This window comes from Eutrema salsugineum, unplaced genomic scaffold (genome assembly GCF_000478725.1).
Source record: "Eutrema salsugineum unplaced genomic scaffold, Eutsalg1_0 scaffold_5, whole genome shotgun sequence".
NCBI lineage: Eukaryota > Viridiplantae > Streptophyta > Magnoliopsida > Brassicales > Brassicaceae > Eutrema > Eutrema salsugineum.
The window spans coordinates 15,061,536-15,078,886 of NW_006256612.1; the positions used below are offsets into that span (position 1 = coordinate 15,061,536).

A 17,351-nucleotide genomic window follows, 5' to 3' on the forward strand; every position below is an offset into this window, starting at 1 on the left:
CATCAACAAAGAATATTATTTTATCCAAATAAACAGGCAACTGAAAGGGTAAAACTGTAAATCCAACACGGCTCTTTACAAACACCTTTTAAGTTGGCAGCTCCCTCTCTCTCCTCTCTCTCTCTTTTATGTTCTTCAGAGAAAACCAAAAGAAAAAACAGAGTAAAACTCTTGAAAAGCAGAGCTTCTAGAGCGCTTTTTTTTTTTCCGCTAAATTCAAACGCAGAGACGAACGATCGGAGTGATGGGAGATGTAATATTATTAATCGAAGATACCGATTTGAAATCGAGTTTCTCTCGCTGCAGAATCTGTCATGAAGAAGAAGAAGAAGCCGAGAGCTACTTTGAAGCTCCTTGTTCTTGCTCAGGAACCGTCAAGGTATCGAAATCGTGATTTTAATCTTGGAATCAGCTTTGCTTCTATTGGATTTTTTTTTTATATATAAAACTCTTGTTAAATTTGAATTTCCGAATTTAATTAATTTGATTTCGTTGGATCAGTTCGCTCACAGAGATTGCATACAACGGTGGTGCGATGAGAAAGGAAACACGATATGTGAAATTTGTCTCCAGGTTTGTGTTTCTCGTCCAATTTTCGAATTAGACATTAAAATTCAAGTTTTGTTCAATATCACTGTGATGTTTAAAATATGATAAATTTTTGGTTATTCATCTCTTGCCAAAACTTTGAATTGCCGAATGCATTTGAACTTTACCTCATCGTTTGGTTCTTACTTTCTTCGAAGTTTTATCCTTATTTTCTTCAGAAAGAAAAAACGATACGTGTTTCGAAAACATTCTCCTTCGTGTCCCATAATCTTTGGCATAATTAGAAAAAAAAAGAAAAATATTCGATTCTCGTGAATAATCGTAATCAATGAGCCAATGCCATCCTGTTAATGATATCATAACATTCGAGTTTATTTATTTATTTTAAAATACTAATTCGATGAATTACAATCGGTTAGGAACGAAAATAACTGGATCCATCGTTTAATGGGACCCATCAAAACTTGGAGGACGTACTTTTCTATTTCTGGCTGGATAACTACAGATTTTTCAAATTAAAAAAAAAAAATTGTAATGAGAAAATGCATTCCGGCTTTCAGTTCGGTTTCAAATTTGTTCGTTTTCAGTGTTTTCGGCTCAGTAAATACTTCTGTTTAGTTCAGGTTTAAACAGATTCAAAGAAATTGAAGTTTAATTCAGTCATTCAGTGTTTTTAATTCGGTACATTACCGGTTTAACATATTGTGTACCTTACGATTCAATTAATGCAGTCAGAAATAACGTTATAAATCTATCACGTTGCAGGAGTACAAACCTGGATATACCACAACTTTAAAACCATCTCGATTGATTGAAGCAGCAGTCACAATCAGGTAACTATTTTTTTTTTTTTTTTAAAAAGAAGAGAGAAAAAAAAAAACAGAGTACGTTTAGGTTAATCTTCGTAGATTATTATTAGATATAGATTTGAGAAATGAAATTGTTTAAACATAGTCCCTTTATTGATTTTTTTCCCCCATTTATTTAAATCCTTCATAGCGTGACATGTTCTTTTATTATTCTGACTCAAAAATATAACAACCATGATGATCCAATACGATTCTTTTTCATAAAAAAAAATAAATGAGCAGAGATAATTTACGTACAGCGAGGAGAGAAAATGGAGGAAGAAGAAATAGTAGAAGATTAGTGGAAAGAGCTGAATCAGATTATCCAGACTGCAACTCTCGTGGTGATAGAAGCGCCTCTTGTTGTAGATACTTGGCTCTCATTGTAAGTAGTATTACTAAATCCCCTGTTTATTTTTGGTTTTCACGTAATTTAATTATTGTTTCGCATGAGCTTAGTAAGTAGTTAAATGATATATGAATATTGAAGAAATTAGTTAAAACTTAATGATGGAGAGGATACGAATATCCTTTGGTTTAGTGAGGTCCAAATCAGAAATGGGAACCACGACTAATTGACTAAACATGACATGTAAGGTTTGCATGATTGGTAACCACACAAAAATACCTACTTCGTTTATCAATCGTCTGTCTTTACGTAATTTTAAACAGAAGTAACATCAGACTGAATTTATTTTTCAATTAATGTAATGATGTCTTATTTTTCTTAAAATTCCATCAGTACACTGAGATTATTATTGAAATAAGAAAAAAGAATTAAAATTGAGGTTCTCACTCTCACCTAACAGAACAAAAGGTTTCTTCTTCTGGAACCCATAGAATGTCTGTTATGGTTCACAGTTGTTAGTGCTCACATTGTCCCATGATGTAATGTCGTTTCATAGCTTTAACCCTTATTTGTGATAGTCATATATACCCAAATCGAACCAAACCAATTTTATTTCATCTAAATATCGTATCATCACATATCCATATTCTTATGGTTTATCTTTTACGGCGTGGACCTTTTTTTAATAATATTATTATTTTCGCAGTTCTCGGTGGTTTTGTTGATAAAGCATGCCTTTGATGTGGTTTACGGAACCGACGAGTATCCCTTCACGATTTTCACGGTAAAATGCTATTATTATTTCTATAATTTTAACTACGATTCTAGAGATAAGAAATGATTTAGTCTTGTATGTTCTTAAAACTGAAATCGGTTGGGGAAAATAATGGCAGGTATTAACATTGAAGGCCATTGGTATACTATTGCCAATGCTTGTTATCATTCGGACCATCGCAGCTATTCAGAGCAGTATCCGACATCAATTTCTCGTAAGCCCCCAAAACATTTTCCACTTCTTATTAGTAGTATCCTAAAATATTTGGGTTGTAAAATATGAATTTTAATAAACAATGTTTGTTACCTATATTACTACTTGTAAAAATATTTTTTTCTTAAAACCACACACTTCAAAGTATTTTTTATCTTTTACATGAAAGGTTTATGAAATAATTTTTCGAAAAATTATTTCACGGTTTTTATTCTATTTTTTACGTTAAATAATTCATATACATACATACCTATATATATATATGTATAAATTAAAATATATGAAATATGATATGACGTTGTTTTGAGTGGCAGTTCAATGTCGATATGTATGTTGACTTTTTACCCTATGATATGTATGTTGACTTTTATTGCTGGTAATTCGGAATTTTGGATAGGAATCTGAAGAAGATACGTGGAGCTCTGGAGAAGAAGATGATGGCTCGGAGGAGGAAGAGCAACAGCAACATTTGGCTTGATTTTTGTTTTTCTTTCTTCAAAACTTGTTGACTTATTGTACATATTACAAACTACATATAACTGTAACTAATCGGAGGGATGTATTTCGTCATGCAAATATTATTTTGTTTTTTGGTCTGATAAATAAAAGGGACAGATTGATAATTGTTGGTTTAATAGCACAAAATAGCATAATAACCTTAAAAGCTAGCGACATCGCTTTTCATCAGATTCTGATGGACCGATGTTCTTAGAGAACTTTTTAGAGCCACCACTCTTTTTACGTTTATCACTCTTTCTAGGTTCAGCACTACGAGCCCAATCCGAATGTCCTGGTCCATAGCCATAGTCGAAGAAAAGCTCCTCACCTTCTTCGATAGCTTTAGCCGCAAATAGTCCAATCCTATGATCTCCTCTCACGATCATCAACTACACACAAAATTAGCCATAAATTTCACTTGATCACTAATTAGTTTGAGTTTATTGGAATTTTTTGAGGACATATATGATTGTGTATTAATAGAACCAATCAGCCAGTAAATTGATACATGGTTTTATTTACTCAGTTAATCACATATTGACATCAGTAATTTTTGCTTAGAATCAATGTTTTAAGGTCAATATATGGCTGAGATAAAAAGTACAAATACTTGGTACGTACCTTGGCGTAGCAATTAGGTGTTGCTGAGTGATTGAGAAATCTAAACTTGTTTCCTTTACGGCGAGCATCAATGACGAACTGTAAAATATTACTTTAGTGAGAACAAATTCGTAGCTCACGAATGATAATGAACATGTACGTACGTATATATGTACCTGATCATTCAGGGTAAAGAGGTAGGAATAACCAAGCTTAAAATCTCCTTTTCCACGTTCATTTGCTTCATCATGAGAGATCAATTCCCCAGTATATTCTCCCAGAAACTCATTTTTTTTAAGAGAGTGCTGATGGATATTTAAACTAGATTACATCATTATAATGATCAAAAGAGAAAAGAGTTTATGCATGCATCCCTCCTATTTAAACAAAAGAAGAAGAAGAAGATATCTTCACATATATTTGATTGCTTACCGGTGTAAATGCACCCCATCCATGAACATCAGACTCTGCCAGAAGAATCTAGTGAATAAGAACAAAAAAAATGAAAAAGTTTTCATACAAGATCCCGCGGTTTTTTAAAAAAAATCCTTGATGATTTGACGTCGATAGTTACCTTCTTATTTTCTTTAATGAGGAATTTCATGTTCTTGCATTGGCTCGTCTGTAATTTCTCACCAAGAGAGCCATCTCCACAGCTATATATATATATATATAAAAAATGTCCTTATAATTTTTTTTTTCAATGAATTTTAATCATCGATTTTTTTTTTAATTGAAATGAAAATGTTACCTAAGACAACAACTCCGACAAATATCTGGATCGCATTCACGAGAAACCGCAAAGCAAGGACATTGTCGGTTTATGCATTGACCCTTTGCACAGTTACATCCTCCAAAACGATTGTTGCAAATCTTTGGACACCTGAATAAAAAAAAAAACTTATGATTTATAAAGACCCTAGCCTAATCATTTGTGATACTGTGATCGCTACGTCTCTATTATCACTATTTTTTTTTCCAGCAAATTAATCGTGACATGAATCAACTGGTTCAAAAATAGTCCAAATTATTAATGACATACCCGCAATATTTCTCGCAGCAATTACCAATAGTTAAACAAGGGCATTGATCTCCACATAATGGCTCGCAAGTGCAGGGTGTGTACTGCTTATACGTCTCATTTGTTAATCCCTTTTTAAAAGCAGGCGGATTACAAGCATACTTTTGGAGTCTTGCCTTTCTCCGGACCAACCTTGCTTTTTTCCGAGATACTTCTTTATTAAACTGTAATGAAAATCATCAATATATACGATTCTCAAATAATTTCATTTTAACTGAAATGTCACGAGGATCGCATATTTTAATTACCCGATTGTCTGTTTCGTTACGTTCTAGTAACATAGTACATGGATCTTGCTCACGCATGTAATTGTAAACCTCTAAACACGTCTTAAACTCATCAAGTAGGTTTTTCCTAATAAGACAACTGCGGCAAAAGCATGGACAGTGAACACATTCAAGCTTTGCAAGTATTTTATTAGTTTTTTTTATACAGCAAGTTGTAAGTATTAAAAAATATCATTTGTAGAAAAAATATATTGGAAGTTAGTTAACACAAGATAGGAACATCATTTGTGTAGGAAAATTATTGCAACTACCATCACGGTTCTTTTTATATATCAAATCTACCATATCATTTAATTTAGAGTGAATTCTCATTTTTTTTACCTTTTTAGATTTTTTATATAATACCATGAATCCATTTTTAATTTTACCTGTTTCTCCCAAAGATTTCAACTCCTTTTAAGTATAGATCCTTCTCCACAGGCGTCCACTCATGATATGCAATGGACATCTCTGAAATGTCTTTGATTAGTTCATTAGTATCAGTCAATACACACTTTTCAGTTTCTGTGTTTGTATCTGAGACCACATCCTTTCCTTTCATGTTTGATATAGAGTTATCATTATCCGCCACATGATCATCCTCTGTGTCACTCCTTGGCTATTAAATCAGTAATAGACATAATTAAGAAATCAACAAATATTAACTTAGAGAGAGAGAGAGAGAGAGAGAGAGAGAGAGAGATGGAGAGAGAGAGAGAGAGAGACCTTGAGGTAACAATGCTCACTGCATTGTTTTGTAACATCTTCAATATTCTCGATCAAATTATATTTTTCTCTCTGACAAGCCAAGTCATCTAATTAGGTTAATCACTTAAGCTTACAAGGCTTCTTCCACAAAAATATATATTAAATAAATAATTTAACGCTTACAGTTTTCATCACAGGCTGATATTCTTCATGCAAATGACAGTCATATATCTGCAAGAAACAAATAAAATGATAATAAAAATCATGTATGATATATTATGTGACAAAAAAAGAGAAATGCAAAAAGTTACCAAGCAACGACGGCAAAAAAGCCTATTAGTAGTCTCCGTAAAACAAGTAACTATGCTCTTATCAAAAACTTCCACAATATTTTCTTCCTTCTTAAGCTTGTTCAGTTCATTGTATCTCTCCTACATTAGATTTGACATTATAAAATTAATTTCTCACGAGGAAGAATTAAAAAAAAAAAGAGGAAGATTATTGATGGATCGATCCATATATTTAGATTCGATTCCATTATTACCAAAATATCTGAAACATCTAATTCGAGGAACTTGGAGAGAGCACTCTGCACCACCAGATCATCCAAACTATGTTCCTGCCCAATCTTCCTACAAAATTCTTGACCATGTTAGTAATAACGTTTAATTATGAACCTATTGTAAGAAAAAAAAAAGTTAAGGTCCCAATTCATAAATCAAAAGTTGTATACGAATGGACTACTTGTATGGATATATAAATGGTCACTTAATCATCAAGAACATGTATAACGGGAGGAAAAAAAAGCTAACCATATAAGCCGATCTACATCTTCTGAAAATTCGAGTTTTTCGTTCTCGGTTTCTTCTTCATCTTCTTCATTTGTTTCGTTGTCGCTCTTCAATTCTACTGCCTCACCATCCACATAGTGGATTTGTTTCTTACCAATCACAGAATCACTTTCAGCCATTAGCTGATTACTGCAACGTTAACGAAAAACAACATATATAAGAGTGATGTATATTGTATATGATTGATTGTTGAGATTATGAAATAAAAACAAACTTGCCTATCCACGAAAGCCCAGGTAATGGATCGAGGTAGCTGCCTAACAAATGGAAAATTGACACTTGGTAATTCAACAGGAACATCTGCTTCGTGAGAATCATAAGAGAAGCCATCGAAATGATGGAGTGGTGTTTTTATTCTCGAAGAAAGCATATTGTTGTCTCTTCCATTATTACCCTCTCTATTGCACCGAGTCAAGGCAAGCAATTGATGCTGTAAAGCATGAGTAGCCACACTCGGTTTGCATATGAAATCGAATTTTTCCTGTTAATCAAAATCAGGTACGTAAATTATTTTGAAATTTTTTTTCGCCAAATTGGATATGAAACGTTCATTTGGTTTTATCAGTTATCCAACTTATATATACATCCATGCACTCCAAAATAACAATAATCTTTTTGTACATGTAAATTTATATTTCTTAAACAATTGGGTATATTTTCTTACAAAAGATTTCAAGCTCCGTATATATGGGTTAATGCTTCATAATATTTCAAAACAACTGGACATTTTTTTTTGTTTATAGTCTCACAAAACAACATTGGTTGAGCCATGGTAATGTTGTCTTATCAATTTTGGCCAGACCTTACAAATATATATATATATTACTATATACTATATTGTATAAGAAATTTGCTTATATTTGTTTGTAAAGGTTAATTTCAAAAATTTAAGTACTTTTTATTTTTAAATTTAATTTTACTAATTTTACTTTTTTACTTTTTTTAGATATCCAAAACTAAACTTGGATCCGAATATATTTAGGATTCAACAAAGACACGGTTATAGATTCACGCTTTTTTTTCTTTCTAAATATTTATTTTCTATTAAAGGTTTAAAATATTTTTATTTTATTTTAAAGACTCTGAGAAGATAGAAATATTATTTGTCAGATTATCTAATCATCTATTAACAAATACGTAGAGTTACCATACTCTTAACTAGCTAGTATTTGATTAAAAGTATAGTAGCAAACAAAAAAAAAACATACAAATACAAATAACCTAAAGATTCTTACATTAATATGCAGAAATCTTTCTCTTTCGATTTGCTCTTTGACCTGATTCAATTCGGGGGGCAAAGCCTCACCATCTTCAGGATATTCCTGAATAAAATCAACAAAAAGAAGGAAATAACTTGAAGTTATGCAAAGAAAAGAGAAGCAGAATAATTTATAGACCACAGCCCACAGAAAATTGACAAAAGCTCTATTGGTTCTCGTTTCTGAACAGTTTTATAGATAATGGGACGAATAACATAAATCTCTCAGAATAAAAATCCAACATATTTAGCTGGACCTATCATCATAATAAGCAATCAAAATATATATATTCTTTTAAGAACTAGTATATAATGATAACGCAGGTAAAAGGAGTGTAACAAGCATGTAACTAGTGAAGGTACCTTCTCCATTATCCCCCTCGCTTCTTATTTTCAAGTGCTTGTGATGTTCTTGGAAGCGAATGCATGTGGTTTAAATAAGAGGTAAAGTGAAATCTTTTGATGCAAGGTTTTCAACAAGGAAAATTATGATCTGGAAGACACCTATATGGAACTGGATGGTTTAAAAGGAAAATAATATGGAAATAAAAGGAATTTTTTATTTGATATATAATACTTAATATGTATGTGCATGGTTGTTGGGTTGGCAAAAGAGAAGATAATAATAAAAGTGAAGCATGATATCGCGAAGGATATCTTGATTTTTTTTAGATGGTTTCAGAGTTATTTGATCAGCTTTTGGATTCGCTTGACTTTTGAAGATGATACTAGTTTTTCTGTCATTGAAAACGAACGAACTAAAAACTCGCGATGCTATGCTATCGAAGTGAAGCTTTTGAAAACACTTTCCATAAAGAAGAAATTATTATTATATTAATTTTAACGTTTAAAACGTAAATTAAAAACGTAACTGTGATAAATAATTTTGAGCCAAAGTCTATATATCCCCTCAACTCAAGGAGTTTTAATAATGTACATGTCTCAACTGGATTCGATTATATTGATCTATAGAACTACTCCAGATTACTTATTTCAGTATTGATGTCTCATAAAAAAAAACAATTATTTTTCGTAACACTAATCGAATATTCACGTGTTGAAAAAAGTGATTATGTGATATATAATGGACGCGTTGTAAATTTAACAAGAACAAAAACGTTTCAGCTGAATGATATTCCACTCTTTTCTAACATAGTAGTTAAGTCCACCACAAATATATATATTATATTAAAAAAAAAAAAACTGAATGAATTTTTCTTAAAATTTCAAATCTTTTACACATGATCATCATCAACAACTACAACACAATGTTCAGATCCTTTTCTTGACTTCATAGTGGTCAAAATGAACATATTCACAAAATACGTAAACCCTTTGATGATCTTCACAATACCAATCACAACACAGGTGTAATACATACACCAATTCACAAAATCAAAACTTTCTAAACGGATCAGAAGGTTACGCTTAACCTCTGCAATAACCACCAAACTTTCTACCTCATCTCTTAGCCTCCACCACCACATTAGACCAAAAGTCACTGCGACGACGGCTCTCTCCGACCACCTCTCCTCTACATAAACCCCGAAAACAGTGTCGTCTACCACCGGCTTAACGACGACTCTAAACCACATAAGCATCACTTCGTGCAGGCCCAAAAAGAACATAACCCTAACCAAGACCCACCTTTCTTGTGACGCAAGAGAAAAGCCTTTGTCTGGATTTGTAGACATGGTCGTGCTCATGCTTCCTTCGATTCCAAATGCGACACAAGCTTGGACGATGAAGAGAACGATCCAGCAGATGTGAAGATGTGAATGAAAGACAGAGCATTCTGGTTTTCCGGAGAGATGGTGGATCAAAGTGGAGACGATGATGAGAGACAATATTGTGTATAAGACTCCGACATCGGCTTGGTGAAAAAAGGAGAATAAGCCGGAGACGGTGACCGGAGCTGAGGAGGAGGAAAGAGAGAGGCGTGAAAGGAAGAGGAAAGAGAGAGGGACGAGGAGGCTAAGAAGACTAATGGAGATCATTTGAAATGGTCGAACCAGTGACCAGCTGCTTCTTGCGTTCTTCTGTGCTTCTTCATCCTCCATCTTAATCGCAAAGATTGAAACACTGAGAAGAAAATGAGAAGACACTGTCGCTTGGATGAGAAGAAACAGAGGATGTAAGATAGATATATAAAAATCTTTTACAAAGTGTGTTTGGCAACCACGTTTATGGTCGTTTAGTTACAAAAGGTTCCTTTTCTATTTACTATTTTAAATCTATTATTTAAAAATGTCCAGGTTTTTTCTTACGAAGAAAACCCACAAATTTTCATATATGTTCATGGATGAACTCAGCCGGCCGATGGATACTCTTCGTGTTTCGTTTTAATTTTTTTTTACAAATAATAATAATAATGAAAATAATTTTAATACTTAGAAAATGCGTATTAAAACGCAGCGATTACTACAAGTTGGTAACATTTATATTGAAAATAATGTGCCAATGGACTTTGACCAATATGCATCCGACGGAGCCAACATATCTTAGTGTTCGTCCATTACATGGATAAAGGTCCTTTATATCTCTGATTGTTTTTAATTAGATCGTAAATACGTGTGTATACAATATTATATATAGATTAAAAGTTTCCTGACTTTTTTTTTGTTAAAGAGAAGATACATTCAAGGTCTTTGAGTTACAGGTAAAAACTCAATAGAAAAGTTAGTTATAAATCCTCGTCTTAAAAATTGACAAACTCAGGATTAAGACTAGTGGAGTTGTTACTTTCAGTTTCGAAACAAAAGTCAGGTAGAATCTTCTATCCATTACCATCTAAAAATATATATATATATATATATATCAAACACGGTGAGAAAACACACACAAAATAGGCTATGAAACCACAATGTTGTTTTCACAATTTAAACAACCACCAATTGAAGCCCAACAAATTATAAAGTATGAAACCAATGTTGAAACAAAGAAATTAAAATGGGCTAAGAATTCAATTTTCAAGATGTATCAAAACATTGCTTAAAGGTCAATGTTATTAATCAAACAGCAGAGCTAGAAACTTTACTTTGTTCTTCATGTATATGTATCAGCTACTGATTTTGATCCCAAACAAATCTGATTTTCCTTCTACAATAAAAGTACATTTCATGGAAAATTTCAGATCATAAAAGGCCCAAGAAAGGGTGCTAAGCTGAACCATTACCTTCAGGCGATTAAGCTGCTGCAAGTGGCTGGAGGGCTTTAAGAGGGTTCATGATGACACCGTCGATGAGTCCATAATCTTTCGCTTCTTTGGCACTCATGAAGAAATCACGGTCTGTGTCCTGGTTTATCTTTTCTAGGCTTTGACCAGTGTGGTACGCGAGGTAACCGTTTAGGTTTGCCTTGTGATGCAGCATTTCATTTGCCTGGTTTCAGACCATGAACTTACCCGGTTAGTTTCAATAATGTTTTGATATTCAACACAATCTAGTCTCTTCAAAAAATTAAGACAAAAGGCTGGAATGAATTCGAAACAAGAAGGCGTGAATGAATAACCTGAATGTCTATGTCGGTCTGGCCACCTTGAGCTCCACCAAGCGGCTGATGGATCATTATCCTTGAGTTTGGTAGACTGTATCTTTTTCCTACAGTTGTATAATTAAAGCTAAGCTCTCATCGGGAAATGTAAATGGAATAGACTTAACTAAAGACTTTACTTATGAATGATGATATTAAGAGGCTACCTTTGGTTCCAGCACTAAGCAGAAAAGCTCCCATACTGTTCATACAAAAAAACAACACAGAAGAAAGCAGGGTATTACAATCCATACAAACCCACATTACTCACACATTAAAAAAAAAACGATGAGAGCTAAAGAATGGTGAAAATTTCACCTAGCAGCTAGACCGACACAAACAGTGGACACATCAGGTCGGATGTGCCTCATAGTATCGAAGATAGCCATGCCTATGGAAAGTGAGAGATACAAGAGTAATTAACAATGAAAACCGAAAACAAAGATGACAGATAGGAGAAAATTTAACTGATCATAGGGAAACAAGTAAGCTAACAAAGTGTAATTACCAGCTGTAACTGATCCACCAGGAGAATTCACATACATGACAATATCCTGTTCAACATAAGCACTATCAGAATCCTAATCAAAACATCTGAATCAAGAAGCAAGACATGGATTCCACAATATCTGACCTTAGTAGGATCAACAGCATCGAGGTAAAGAAGCTGAGCTACAATTATGTTTGCCATATCATCATCCACAGCACCACCACAGCGAATAATCCTCTAATGAGCAAAATAAAACGAAACCAATCCATGAACAACAAAGACTGAGGTGGAAAATTAGATAATCATTCAATAAAGAGATTTCGTCGATTTTACATATTGGAAGAGCTGGCTTATGATACTCTGGAAACGCTCTTGCACCATAGGAGGCGGTCCTTGTCCTTGAGCATACGCAGGAAAATACGGCGACGAAGGAACTTGCAAATCATCTCTGCACAGTAGCATACATACTTGTTAGATTAAACCATCAAAAAGAGTTGAGAATCACAGTTCAAGAAAATCGTCAAATTCAAGTTTCACCTTATGGACCAAACTCCCTGAGGAGAGGGAATCTCCGGCGTCCAGAGATTTCCGGAATATACAGCCTTCGGAGATGAGTTCTTCCAATTCTTTCTGTCGCTAACTAACTTCTTCGTCTTCCTGCAAACCAGTCTCTTAAATCCCTAAATTAACCTAAGAATTCCGTGATTTCGAGGGAAAACGCAGTGACGAACAATTGAAAATGCATCTACCTTGAACGGAGGGGCTCGAAAGGGAGAGAAAGCTTCGGAGAATCGAAAGAGGAGCCATTGGGACTCGCGGAGACGAATCCAGCTGTAAACCTGAGAGAAGAAGCCGATGTGGAGACGCACGCATGAGCCATTTCTTGTTCAATTTGGGACGAATGAAATCCCTAGTTCCGTCACCGGCGAGGAACTTCCGGCTCTTATCCTTCCGAAATTTGGGGATTTTTTCTTTCTTTCTGGGAAGTGTAAAATGGTGGTGACTAAACTCAACTACAGGCTCTAATCGATATCTGTTTTGGTACGGGTCGGGTTTTAACCCGTTAATTTATAATGGGCCGGGTCAATTTTCAGGTCCGATAGTATTACACGCAAACGCATATTGTTTCTTTTAAGCTTCGGTACTTACAAACGCGGTTGTCACGTTCACGAGGAAACTCTAGAAACTAGCCGTAAAATTAAAATTAAATGCACTAATAGCTGCCCACATGTGAACTATACCATTTCTCAGTAAAATCAATTTCAGTGAAATTTTTGTTATCTAATTTCAGAAGAGCTTCACTGCTTCAGTTAACTATTGGTATGAGTAGTTAAAATAAAACTCGGGAAAAAGTCAAATTAATCATAGTAGCAACGCTGCCATTATGTGCTTGTCTTCCATGATTGTATAAAGCTTATTTTTAATCTAGTTTAGCACAAAAAAAGCTTATTTTTAATCTAGTTTAGCAAAAAAAAAAGCTTATTTTTAATCTCTTGCTAATGGATCTTCACACTTGTATATTGATATTCGTTGCTTTCTCTGAACTTGAAGTCCAGAAGTGTTTAGAACTAGATGGGCCTAATTTGCGTTAAGACACAAACCCATTTATGCAGCCTAATATGAAACATAATCTTCTGAGACGTTTCAGGCCTTTAAAGTAATGCAAATATACACAGAGAAATTGTACCCAATTTTCTCTCGTTTCCTCTGTTTATTACATGCATGTAGTTTGTTGTATTATCCGTACGTAGTCTTATTAAAAAAAAAAAATTTCATTGCTGCACTGAGCCACTGATCTTGATATCAGAGAGTTTCTGCACACTTAAATAACTTTCTTAATTTTTTTTATTATTCACTATACTAAACCTTTTTATAAAAAAAAAATGTAGATAATCAGTTGATTTATGTTTTGTAATGATCGTAAAAGTTTCTCCTTTTTTTTGGTAAAAAAGTTTCTACTTTTTTTACTAGAATTTGTAAATGTTGCGTACTATGATTGCAAACATTTTTTGAAAAAGGTAAAAACATTAAACATAACATTAAACATAACATTAAACAATTTTTTTGCTACAGTTTCTGCTTTTTTAAACTAAGCTAAACAAATAATCATTAACTGACTAGATCTAAATAATCATCAAAGTAGGTTTGGTTCATACGGTGGTTGAAGCGGTGGTGGTGGTGGTGGTCATCGAGCGCTTCTTGACTAGGTCTATAATTGCAATGGTAGCAGGATCTTCTGAATTAATAGCCATCAAGATTAATGCACGTGCTGGATAGTTATCATTACCGTTCTTGAGTGCTTCAATAACAGCCTCCAAATCTGGGTTTTTTTTTGTTCATTCACGGGGCCATAACATCGAGTTATAATAGCATCCAATAACGCAATAAAAACACCAAAACAAGCGACCCCCATGAACACCATACTTATCTGCTTAAACATGGAGTAGAACAAAGCATACAGAGCTGTGTGCAAACACACCAAGGAAACTTCATCAAAAATCCTTACTCCTTTGTGTTTGGGCCTTACTGCAGCATCAATGCAAGAGAAAGTGGTGAAAATGATGCCGGCCCACCCAACACATCTTCGAGCCACCAAATGGTCGTGGGAAGAGATGTAATCCTTGGGATCTAAGTTGAAGTACAACATTAACACGGCGAGGAGACGGAAAACCAAGTCTTTTAACAATGTGGACGTCATTGCGTACTGAGATGTCGTGTATGATCCAAGCAAAATGGTTAAACCAAAGTTAGCCATCTTTTTTTTGAAAGTGAAAAACAAAAAACAAATACTCAAGAGTTCTGTATTTTGAGAAAGAGCTAAACGCAAAAGATACGTTGTTTTACAATGTCGAGTAGAGTGAACCTTATTTATACAATCTCCAAAACCCTATTGGTGCTTTCACAGATGACAGATGTCACAATCAGACGCTAGCAATATATCATCAAGGGTCGAGAATATGAGACAGCTTGATCTTGTCAGCTGCGACCGTACTCATCTTTAAACCTCCATAGTTGTGTTGTTTGTTGAGACGTTGTTTTTGTCGTCGAGTGACTTTGCCTTTAGAGCCGAATTGCACAGGTTGGCTTCGCCTACAGAATTTGTTTGGGCTTTTCCACGCTGGCCCAAAGGTGATATCCCTTTTGTCAGTCCACTGTCGTTTTGTTTAGTTCCTTTGATCACGACAGACAAAACCTCTGTTTCAACTGGTATCTTCAAATCTGTGTTTTGTGGCTCACTAAAAGCGAAGGGTACTGTGAGAAAGGGAGTGAAGCAATATTCTTTTATGTAGGACTGGTTTGGCCAGCTGGGTATAACAGCGTTGTTTTTCTCTCTCCTTTTTTTTACTGACCTTCACAGGAAAAGGAGTGGCGCCTGTTTTATTGGGCTTTGTTCAAATAAAATATTTTGAAACTATTTGTTGGCACTTTTTAATTTTCTCGCCTCCCATTGTTTTCACTATTTGATGAAACGGAGAAAACATGTCAAGCCAGCATTTCTTTTCTTTCTCGTTATTTGTTTTTTTTTGTTCTTTGTCTTCTAATTCTGAAGCTACATTTGTTGTTTCAGAAAATAAAGGTAAATCAATGAAGTTTTCTTTATTTGATTTCTCACTTACTAATTGCAATGGACTCACTTAGTATTTATACTTTTATTTTGATAAATAGTATTTATACATAAATAGCGTAAATCCTGAAGGAGATAATGCTGACACATGTCAGTCTTGGGTCACTCACACAATTGTGTAAGCGCATCAAATTTGCGATACATTTTGATTTGTCCATTGTACGATGATCACAGCTCATCCTTTTTTTTTTATCACAGCTCATCTTCTTTTGTCTCGTTCTGCAGATCCTCTGCTTTTGGCACAGAGTGAATGTGACCGTTGTTGGTTTCTAGAGCAACATTTGTTGTTTTGGTTGTACAAGCAAACTCATTTTCTCTCGCTTTTATTCAACTTATGTTTTAACCGATTGAAAATGAAAACTTTCAAATTGTGTCAGGCCTACCAATACTACTTTGAATTGATAAACATATTTATGGAAACGAAATCAGGATACCTTTTTTTCTTTTGCTGTCACATTGTCTTTATAATGTATGTTTAGCATCTTTAAAATAAAATATACATTAGTACCATTTAATAAGAATTGCGAACATTTTTGTTCAGTTGGATTCGAACTAGTTTCAACATTTTTATTGAACAACGGTATGAAAATTACGTTACTTGTTTTGGACCATGTGTTTGTGTTAGGTTTAGCGGCTGTATTATAAGCCCATCTAATCATGAACAATTCCGAATTCATATTGTGGCATATTTTCAATTGTGTATTAAAGGTTATATATTTTGTTTTTCATTTCAAAGTAAAATTATTATGCGAACTATATCCGGTATTCCGGTATGAGTTTTATTGTTATTGCAAAAATATTTTGAATATAAAAAAGACAAAAAAATGTATATTCAAAGGTAGCATGCTTAGAATTCTGTTTAAATCTCAGGGAGCAAAAACTAAACTAATAAATATACAAAACTTGTTATTTCTAGTTAATGATGAATAGAGTAAAGCAAATATTTTAAAAACCATAAGAAAGAGGGTATACCGAATAAAATAGCAGCGATGGGGGAAATAGAAAGGAGGAAGAGAATGAGTATAACAACGCCAATGATATGAGCAACACCCATAACGCCGCCTTCGAAGGAACGTTCGGGGACTTTTTTGAACATGTAGACCCATGTAGCCACACCAATAATGCTCGTTAGGCAGTACAACGCCACAAAATACTCGATCATATGATATCGATTTGAAATTATGAGAATCTTGTAATGTTTTATATACAAGAAGGCTGCAACATTCAAGCCTATCAAGAGCACGTTCATGATAATGTCGTATATTAAGTATTCGTTTTGCCTGCATATCACATCTCGAATGTTATATGAATATTATTTAATTTCTCATTTACAAAAAAAAAAAAAAAATCAGAGTGAAGAAAACTCGTTGATGGTACTCACCACCATGGACGCCGCCGGTTCGGAGATTCATCGACGGTAGCTGGATTCATGGCTTCGTTTCTTGGTAATATTAATTAACCCTAACTAGGATTTTAAAATTTTGCTTTCGATGTTGAACAATGAAAATAATTTCCTCTTTATATTATATTTCACGGCGGTACCTAAGTATTTGATAAGATCGTATATTAACAAAATATATCCTCTTTCTCATGGATTTTTATCTTATTCAGTCATCCCTTTATATTATTTTAAAAGTTTTTGTTTATCATTCTATTCTATTTATTAAAAAGTTATACAACAGAGACCTTATCCACGATTCAAATTTCAT

The 17,351-nt window shown here is 33.9% G+C and overlaps 5 protein-coding genes across 7 annotated transcripts; 1 reads left to right on the forward strand and 4 right to left on the reverse strand.

Annotated features, from left to right (window-relative positions):
• Positions 1-121: 121 nt before the first annotated feature.
• LOC18994599 lies at positions 122-3,326 on the forward strand. Its single transcript, XM_006418261.2, has 7 exons — positions 122-379; positions 502-573; positions 1,315-1,382; positions 1,641-1,782; positions 2,453-2,530; positions 2,640-2,735; positions 3,132-3,326. The coding sequence occupies exons 1-7, from the start codon at positions 245-247 to the stop codon at positions 3,210-3,212; spliced, it is 672 nt and encodes a 223-aa protein (XP_006418324.1). The 5' UTR covers positions 122-244; the 3' UTR covers positions 3,213-3,326.
• A 73-nt stretch (positions 3,327-3,399) lies between these two features.
• Positions 3,400-8,368, reverse strand: LOC18994600 (histone-lysine N-methyltransferase MEDEA). Its single transcript, XM_024152338.1, has 18 exons — positions 8,360-8,368; positions 7,974-8,060; positions 6,957-7,219; positions 6,700-6,867; positions 6,432-6,519; positions 6,199-6,318; positions 6,071-6,118; positions 5,906-5,977; positions 5,691-5,798; positions 5,569-5,627; positions 5,162-5,279; positions 4,875-5,077; positions 4,584-4,715; positions 4,407-4,488; positions 4,265-4,312; positions 4,009-4,137; positions 3,854-3,931; positions 3,400-3,621 (listed from the first exon to the last, which is right to left on the reverse strand). Exons 1-18 carry the CDS (start codon positions 8,366-8,368, stop codon positions 3,400-3,402), a joined length of 2,034 nt encoding a protein of 677 aa, XP_024008106.1.
• An 863-nt stretch (positions 8,369-9,231) lies between these two features.
• On the reverse strand, positions 9,232-10,108 carry LOC18994601. The gene has a single exon (XM_006418263.2). It carries the CDS (start codon positions 10,054-10,056, stop codon positions 9,232-9,234), a length of 825 nt encoding a protein of 274 aa, XP_006418326.1. The 5' UTR covers positions 10,057-10,108.
• Positions 10,109-10,944: 836 nt separating this feature from the next.
• On the reverse strand, positions 10,945-13,030 carry LOC18994602 (ATP-dependent Clp protease proteolytic subunit 5, chloroplastic). 3 transcript variants are annotated; one of them, XM_024152511.1, is made up of 10 exons: positions 12,767-13,020; positions 12,555-12,686; positions 12,351-12,465; positions 12,162-12,254; positions 12,036-12,081; positions 11,846-11,918; positions 11,695-11,729; positions 11,507-11,595; positions 11,172-11,376; positions 10,945-11,095 (listed from the first exon to the last, which is right to left on the reverse strand). In XM_024152511.1, the coding sequence occupies exons 1-9, from the start codon at positions 12,895-12,897 to the stop codon at positions 11,182-11,184; spliced, it is 909 nt and encodes a 302-aa protein (XP_024008279.1). In that variant the 5' UTR covers positions 12,898-13,020; the 3' UTR covers positions 10,945-11,095; positions 11,172-11,181. The 3 variants fall into 3 exon arrangements, with proteins under 3 accessions (XP_024008279.1, XP_006418328.1, XP_024008278.1); XM_006418265.2 differs by having other exon boundaries at positions 10,945-11,376; positions 12,555-12,674; positions 12,767-13,030; XM_024152510.1 differs by having other exon boundaries at positions 10,945-11,376.
• Positions 13,031-14,167: 1,137 nt separating this feature from the next.
• LOC18994603 lies at positions 14,168-14,772 on the reverse strand. The gene is made up of 2 exons (XM_024152339.1): positions 14,442-14,772; positions 14,168-14,337 (listed from the first exon to the last, which is right to left on the reverse strand). Exons 1-2 carry the CDS (start codon positions 14,770-14,772, stop codon positions 14,168-14,170), a joined length of 501 nt encoding a protein of 166 aa, XP_024008107.1.
• Positions 14,773-17,351: the final 2,579 nt, after the last annotated feature.